This window comes from Balaenoptera ricei, chromosome 12, assembly GCF_028023285.1.
Source record: "Balaenoptera ricei isolate mBalRic1 chromosome 12, mBalRic1.hap2, whole genome shotgun sequence".
NCBI lineage: Eukaryota > Metazoa > Chordata > Mammalia > Artiodactyla > Balaenopteridae > Balaenoptera > Balaenoptera ricei.
The window spans coordinates 69,628,419-69,636,747 of NC_082650.1; the positions used below are offsets into that span (position 1 = coordinate 69,628,419).

The 8,329-nt window shown below is 40.8% G+C and overlaps 1 protein-coding gene across 1 annotated transcript; it reads left to right on the forward strand.

The window, feature by feature from the left end:
- The first annotated feature begins 359 nt into the window (after positions 1 to 359).
- Positions 360 to 1,778, forward strand: CNR1 (cannabinoid receptor 1). The gene is made up of 2 exons (XM_059942053.1): positions 360 to 445; positions 521 to 1,778. The coding sequence occupies exons 1-2, from the start codon at positions 360 to 362 to the stop codon at positions 1,776 to 1,778; spliced, it is 1,344 nt and encodes a 447-aa protein (XP_059798036.1).
- The last annotated feature ends 6,551 nt before the right edge of the window (positions 1,779 to 8,329 follow it).

An 8,329-nucleotide genomic window follows, 5' to 3' on the forward strand; every position in this document is an offset into this window, starting at 1 on the left:
TTAGTTCCGTGACCAGGGATCTGAACCCATGCCCTCGATAGTGAAAGTGTGGAGTCCTAACCACTGGACCACCAGGGAATTCCCTGGGAAGCTTTTCTTTAACTGAAGGATCGACTCATTTTGTTGACAGAATCGGACAAGGATTTTACCTATGTTCAGAGACAGGAATGAAATAACACAAGGGGACATATTAGGGATGTTTACCATCGTTTTTTTCTGGAGGGGGGGGGCGGTTCGTGTGTTTTTATTCTGCCTGTTCTCGCCCCATTCAGCTTATCTGTTTTCCCTCCCATCAGGGTTTCCTGCGGCGGGGCTCTTTCTCAGTCATTGTGAGTGTGGCCTAATCAAAGACAGAGGGGATGAAGTCCATCCTCGATGGCCTTGCCGATACCACCTTCCGAACCATCACCACAGACCTCCTCTACGTGGGTGCCAATGACATTCAGTACGAAGACATCAAAGGCGACATGGCATCCAAATTAGGGTACTTCCCGCAGAAATTTCCTTTAACTTCCTTCAGGGGGAGTCCCTTCCAAGAAAAGATGACTGCGGGAGACCACCCCCAGTTAGTCCCAGCAGACCAGGTGAACCTCACCGAGTTTTACAACAAGTCTCTGTCCTCCTACAAGGAGAACGACGAGAACATTCAGTGCGGGGAGAACTTTATGGACATGGAGTGCTTCATGATTCTGAACCCCAGCCAGCAGCTGGCCATCGCCGTGCTGTCCCTCACGCTGGGCACCTTTACGGTCCTGGAGAACCTGCTGGTGCTGTGCGTCATCCTGCACTCCCGCAGCCTCCGCTGTCGGCCTTCTTACCACTTCATCGGCAGCCTGGCCGTGGCGGACCTCCTGGGGAGCGTCATCTTCGTCTACAGCTTCGTCGACTTCCACGTGTTCCACCGCAAAGACAGCCCCAACGTGTTTCTGTTCAAACTGGGTGGGGTCACAGCCTCGTTCACGGCCTCCGTCGGCAGCCTGTTCCTCACGGCCATCGACAGGTACATATCTATTCACAGGCCCCTGGCCTATAAGAGGATCGTCACCCGGCCCAAGGCCGTGGTGGCGTTTTGCCTGATGTGGACCATCGCAATTGTGATCGCCGTGCTGCCTCTCCTGGGCTGGAACTGCAAGAAACTGCAATCCGTGTGCTCAGACATTTTCCCTCTCATCGACGAGACCTACCTGATGTTCTGGATTGGGGTCACCAGCGTGCTGCTGCTGTTCATCGTGTACGCCTACATGTACATCCTCTGGAAGGCGCATAGCCACGCCGTCCGCATGATCCAGCGCGGTACCCAGAAGAGCATCATCATCCACACGTCCGAGGACGGCAAGGTGCAGGTGACCCGGCCGGACCAAGCCCGCATGGACATTAGGCTGGCCAAGACCCTGGTCCTGATCCTGGTGGTTTTGATCATCTGCTGGGGCCCTCTGCTCGCGATCATGGTGTACGATGTCTTTGGGAAGATGAACAAGCTCATTAAGACAGTGTTTGCGTTCTGCAGCATGCTCTGCCTGCTGAATTCCACCGTGAACCCCATCATCTATGCTCTGCGGAGCAAGGACCTGAGACATGCTTTCCGGAGCATGTTCCCCTCGTGCGAAGGCACTGCGCAGCCTCTCGATAACAGCATGGGGGACTCGGACTGCCTGCACAAACACGCCAACAATGCAGCCAGCGTCCACAGGGCCGCGGAGAGCTGCATCAAGAGCACGGTCAAGATCGCCAAGGTGACCATGTCTGTGTCCACGGACACATCTGCCGAGGCTCTGTGAGCCAGACGCGTCCCTGGCAGCACAGGAAAAGAAATTCTCTCTTTCTCTCTCCTCTTTTTTTTAAAAGCTCAAAAACCCAGAAGAGTCTGTCGTCTCATCGGTTATATTTTTTTAAGTTGACCACGCTCAGTGAAAAGGTGATTGTCACCGTGATCAGTTTTCAGTTCTCTGACGTTTCCATAGTGTAGGTCCTCAAACTCAGTTCTCCGGGGGTTTACGGTGAAGAAAGCCTGTTGTTTAAGGGACTGGAAGGTCCTTCAAAGTCTCAGTGAAATAGGAGAGAACCTTTGGCTACACAATTGGAAGCCCAAATACCCATAGAAAAAGGCCATCAAATGAGTAATGCCTTTGTAATCACAACTTTCATTATAATGTGAAATGTACTTGTCCGGAAGTAATCAAAGATGTCCATTTTTACAACAGTTATAGTACTAAAGTAGAGCTATTTTGTAAAATGTAGTGTGTCCTGTGAGATGTGTATCAGTGTTTACCATGTGTTATTTATATTTGTCTAGTCCAGCAAAACTGCAAGGTGGGCTTCTACAAGAACAATGGCACATAAGCAGTGGATATATGCCAATGAGACCACTTTTTAAAACATTATTGCCCATGATATAACTTTAGAAACCTTAATATTTTTTTCAAATATCTCTATTTAAATTTGACATTGAAATAACCATAAAGGTTTATTTTTCTGTTAATCCAACAAGAAGAATTTGAAGACTGTCCAAAGTCTTGAGCAGAATTCACTGACACTTAAAAATTTCTTAGTCCTGCATTTTCATACGAGGACTTGTATTATCTTCTGGACTATAGCTGTTCTGTTGGGTGATGGATTACAATCAGAACAGAAGAGAGACTGCATATTGACTTTGGCTGGCATCTCCGACTTTTGTTAGACTTTAGCTCTTACTGGACCTCTTAGGACAGCATGTGTCAATCTTAATGTATGTTGTTATCACTGTGCAATTGCTGTTTTCTTGAAGAGTATTGCATCCTTATATTCCAGGTTTAAGTAGATTTCATGCCTGGGTGGCCAAACAACAGTCTTCATTTTTTCTTAATTGAAAAGAAGTATTGTCTGGATCAGTAAAATTATACTGTGTGTGAGTGTGAATATAAATGTGTGTGTGTTTCTATCCTGTAACTGTTCTAGTAATGTCCTAAAGTGAGAAAACTGTGACCACGTGTAAGCTGTTCCCCTTGCTGCACTCTTGCACATGAATTCAGTTTCTAAAATTGAGTTCTTCCGGAAATCTAGTTGATAAAAATACTGACCAGAAGCCTTCAGAACCCTCCCCCTTTGAAATTGGGTCAAGTAGTACTAAACTGACCTTTAGGTATTTCATAAGACCAGCGTTTAGCAAGGAATCATCTATAATAAACCTTCAGGTCAAGGTCTGTGTTTACAGTGTTCATGTCGGGAAATGTTTGGTTTCTGAGCACCTAATATTGAGATGTAAGTTACATGGAGATGTAAGTCATTGTAAGGGAAGTAGCTCTAAAATAAAACCCTCCAGTGGTAACATATTTTAGTTGTGTGTGTAGGCAGCGTGATCCCAGTTTGAGTAGCACTATACTTTGCTCACTGCAGTGGGACTACCAGATCCGGCTTATGTGGTAAGAAGGCCTATCAGACAGTGGGTGAGACAGAAAAGGGCAGTGAGAAGCTGACACGCTCGTGATTGAGGCCTGGATGTCATATGGCTGCTTCTGTGCTTTGTGCAGATGCCCTTGGTGACAACCCAGCACCCAGCTTTGTCTGTATAGGTTTGAGCTCTTTAAAGAAGAGGCCTCTCCTCTGTTCCTGATTAGCAAGAGGTGCTAAAGCATAAAGATGAGCATGGCTTGCTTTCTTCTTACGCCCCAGTTTCATACTCCTTAATGGTGCCATGGGTGCTCTGAATTAGGCCCTTTCCCAGTAAGCACTGGTAATGCTTAAGAAGCCACCTGACTCTGACAAATTTTACTTACAAACTATCTTCTCCCTAAACAGATAAAGCATGGCTTTTGCAGGACCAGGAGGCCTGCATAGCCTGATGTAAAGCAGAGAGCTAGCATTTATCTGGTGATTGCTAGCTATGTGGTACCCAAGCAGCCTGATGGGGCAATGTCTATTCTTGCAGTGTAAGGTTGAATGTGGCTTGTGGGTCAAGCTGAGATGCTTTTAATTGTCTGTACAGCTCGAATCTGCCCGCTGGTTGCTTTACTTTACCTCCCTGTGATATGCAGATGATATGCTCAGTGTGCTAGAGGATTAATAAGATCTCTTTAGAAGGAGAAAAGATTATTTATGAAAAAACTCACCAGGGTCTAGTTTCCATTGAAGAATTGCCACTCTTTTGTTCTAAATTACCCTGAAGATTAATCCACACATCTCAGAGCTCACTAGGCAGTACCAATGCTCTTCTCACAGCTATGAAGACCTGGTGAAGATGAAATTCTTGTTATTGGTAGAAAAATTCCAGGATTCATTTTTGAAACTGTATTTGTGTGTATGCAATGTAGATTTTATAGTGTGTTGTGCTTATAAGATCTCAATCATATATAATAAATTAAGGGACAATGGGGCTGACAGCACTAAACTTGGTGCTTATTGATATTCTAAGAAATATCTGTGAAATATCATCATGTATGTGTTACACCTTCTTCATTTTAAAACATTTAAATGAGTTTGATTCACTCTGATACTTTTAATATCATTTCCTAACCCAAGTGACTCAAATGTTCTCCCCAGTGAATATACTCATTAGAATTATTATTCAATAGTATCATTCATTAATTAGTCCCTTAATGAGACCCATTGATTTAAATATAATTTAGATTGCAGTAAGCTTTATAAGGTCTACCTTCAGAGTTATCTACTTTCCTCTGAGGCTGACATATGTGTCCTGATCATGCATTTCACCATCATACGTGTCTTTAGATAGAGCCAAATGCCAACCTGCTCAATTTCTTCAGAGTAATGATGAACCTTTCAATCCCAGACTAACAGTTTTATTTAGAAAAGGAGAGCTGTCTCCAAGAACCCCTAATTTTCCACTACGTATGAAATAAATGTAAAAGAAACACAGATCTGGAAGAAGCTACAGACATATGCCTACACTTGAGATGATTCCCAAGCCTCCCGTCACTCTGAGTCAGGTCTATGTGGCATTAAGTGGCATGGAATTTTGGCCGTCTAAACCCACATTGCAGGAGACAGGCCCAACCTCCAGATGAGAATTTGGGCCCTTGATGAGTGGCATTCTACTTACTGTCCTGTTGATTGATTTCTGCCATCCCATGTCTGTAAAAGAGACCACCAATATCATGAGCAAAATTAGATTTCTCACGTTCTAACTGTATATTTGTATGATATTTTAAAATCTCCTAAATGCTGGGCAATGGCTATTGACAATTGTCTTGCACTGGCCTTCTGATGAAATGTTAACAATGCCTATTGTAATATAGACCAAACATTTTATCTACTGGTTTGGGCTGAATGTATGTAAATAGGTTTTTAAAAGGTCAGATGTTTAAGCAGTGGCCTACAAATCAGTAATTTTCAGATAAGAGAGTTTCTTTACATTGCTGTGGCATCCTAAAAGCTATCTTCACGTAAACTTAGTGTAGTAGGCCTGCTGAGGCTCCAGAGTGCTCAAGACAGGAAACCTTTCCTTGTAATAATATGAATTAAGATACCAGATGATCTGGATTCTTATTTCCAGTGTTTCAAGTGGAAAACAAAGCTCTTTATTGTCTGTAAATCAAACATGATTACTTTTCCTCTTAGAAGAATATTGTATTGTTAGATGTTTGTTGAGCTGGTAACATCCTTGCAACCGCTGCAATATCTTTGTTAGTAATAAAACTTTGTACACGAGTACTAGTAAGATTGTTATTCAATGTAGCTTCAGTCATTAGATTACTATAGTGAAGTAGTACTAATGTAATATTTACAATGTATTAAGCCCACGCTATATTTTAGTTCAATGATGTAGTTAAATTGTTATTTATTCAAAGAGAAAACATCCCATCATGTCTATTGTCCAAAGTTACCTGGAATCGAATAAAAATTCTAGATTATCACAAAGAACATACAGTGTCTTTGAATTCTGCCTTATTTCACAGTCTGATGTTAAAACACTTGGGGTTTAAATTCTAAAAGATTGAATTGTTCCCCAAAAGCAATGAAGACTTTATTTGAGAAATGGGGATAGATTGGATTAATATATTAATTTTTAACATAGGAAATACATGCAAAAAGCCATCATTTACATAATAAAGGACAAAAGCCTGCCATACCTTTTACATCATTATTTAATTAAAGCGTTTAATGATTTTGAAGTAAATTAAAGCAAATGTACTATTCGCAATGTATAAATTAAGTTGGAACATAGCAGACTTAGTAGAATATATAAATCTACAGAATTTATAACATCATATATTTGGAACCATGTGAAAAAGATAATTACTTTTCACCTTAACTTATAAAAACATAAATTTTTATCTGAACAGTAAGAGAAAATATTTTGAAATTTTTATAATGAAGTATCAATAAAAAAGCATTACAATTAAGTTTACACAATATTACTGTCTAAAGTATATTTGTAGTCAATTTTGAAAGAAGAGTTTAAATTTTTCAAATGATGAATTGGCAAATATTTGAAAATAGATTATCTTTATTTTTTTAAGAGCTATAATTAAAACTCTTCATTCTTCTTCTTTTATTAAACATTGTAGTTAACTGCATGAGCTAAATGCTTCTAACAAAGAGCAAATGACATGTGTTCTTATTTCTTAAATTTTATACTGCGGTTTGAAGGGAATAAGATACTTATTTCAATATCTTCATAAGCATCTTGAAACTCAAAACTGATCCCAATCAGTAATACGTGTTGCCATCTATATTGAAATATACATTAAGAATGATGTAGAAACAGAAAACCAATTGAGATATGCAAGAAGTGCCATGGTATGCCCCCAGATGGTTCCAACTGGAAAAATTTCACCATCCTCTTTAGAATATTCTATGGTAAGTGTTTCTCCTGGTTTGAAGGTGATAACATGTGAAGTTCTTAGTACAGTCTTGGAATATAGAAGGTGAGAAGTACACATTATCTTTGTTCTTCAACTCCTTGTCCCTGGAATGCTGGTAAGGGAAATTTGGAGTGTACATATCTGATTGGTTTAGGAGGTGATGAAATGTGCAGAATGGGTGGGTCTCTGAACATCTCAAAAATACAGGTTGGGCTACTTGTGAACTACTTCACAAGTTTCTGGGTAAGGCTGAGTAATGAATATAGAGGATTATAAGATATATAGTTCCCTGTGACATACCCAAAGGGAAAGAGATTGACAGGAAGGAATGACAAATGGGATGAGTAATTAAAGTATACAGTTGCAGTCTTGGATTAAGAGCCAAATGAAATTCTGCGATTCCCCAGTACTAACTGCAGCACCTTATTCATTGCTTTGAACATGGATGTGCAAATATTTGTAGAGCAATGGAATAATTTTTCTTTTAACTCTAAGAAATTAGATGACTAATGCAGCACTTCAGTTGTTTATTTTAATAATAACAATAACAGAATTGTTCACATCTTTGGGTAAGCCTGATCCATTTGAAAATGTTTAAATGTTTACTACCTAGCACACAATCTTTTCGGCTAACATCAGAATCATGACAGATGTCAAAGATACCCAGCTTTGACTGACAGAGGCAGCTATCGTGCTGGTGAGAACACTGGAGAAGAAATTATTAGACCCAGGATGTAGTTCTGGATCAGTCACTTTCTAGCTATTTGGCCTTGGACAAGCTACAACTCTGACTTGCTTTTCTCATCAGTAAAAATGCCAGTTCTGAAAATATCAGTAGCATCAGATGATGTAAAGCGTTCTGAAGAGCTTTGAAAACTATGAAGGGCTACACCAGTGTAAGTATTGGAATTAACCCGTGTTCAAATAATTCATTTTATCTTATTCAGTCAATGTCTATACCAGTCCTTTAGCTCAGGGTTCCCCAACCCCCAGGCAGCGGACCGCTACCGGTCCGCGGCCTGTTAGGAACCGGGTCGCACAGCAGGAGGTGAGTGGCGGGCTGGCGAGCGAGCCAAGGTTCATCTGCTGCTCTCCATCGCTCCCAATCATCGCATTACTGCCTAAAGCATCACCCCCTGCCACCGTCCGTGGAAAAATTGTTTTGCACGAAACTGGTCCCTGGTGCCAAAAAGGTTGGGGATTGCTGCTTTAGTTAATAATCAGGAATAAAGAAGCTATATTCTGTTGTGTCTATGAGTGACAGGCATCGTACCAGCACTTTATATGGGCACCATATATATATATACGTATAGATACATATATACATATATATCAGTGTGTGTGTGTATAGATGTGTATGTGTATATATATATATATATATATATATATATATATATATATATATATCTCCTCAGCAGCGCTATCATGTAGGTGTCATTATCTTCATATTATAGGTGAGACAAAAGCTCAGTCAGGTAAAGACCACATAGTTAAGCTTAGAACCCAGGCCTTCTTGATTCCAAAGCCCA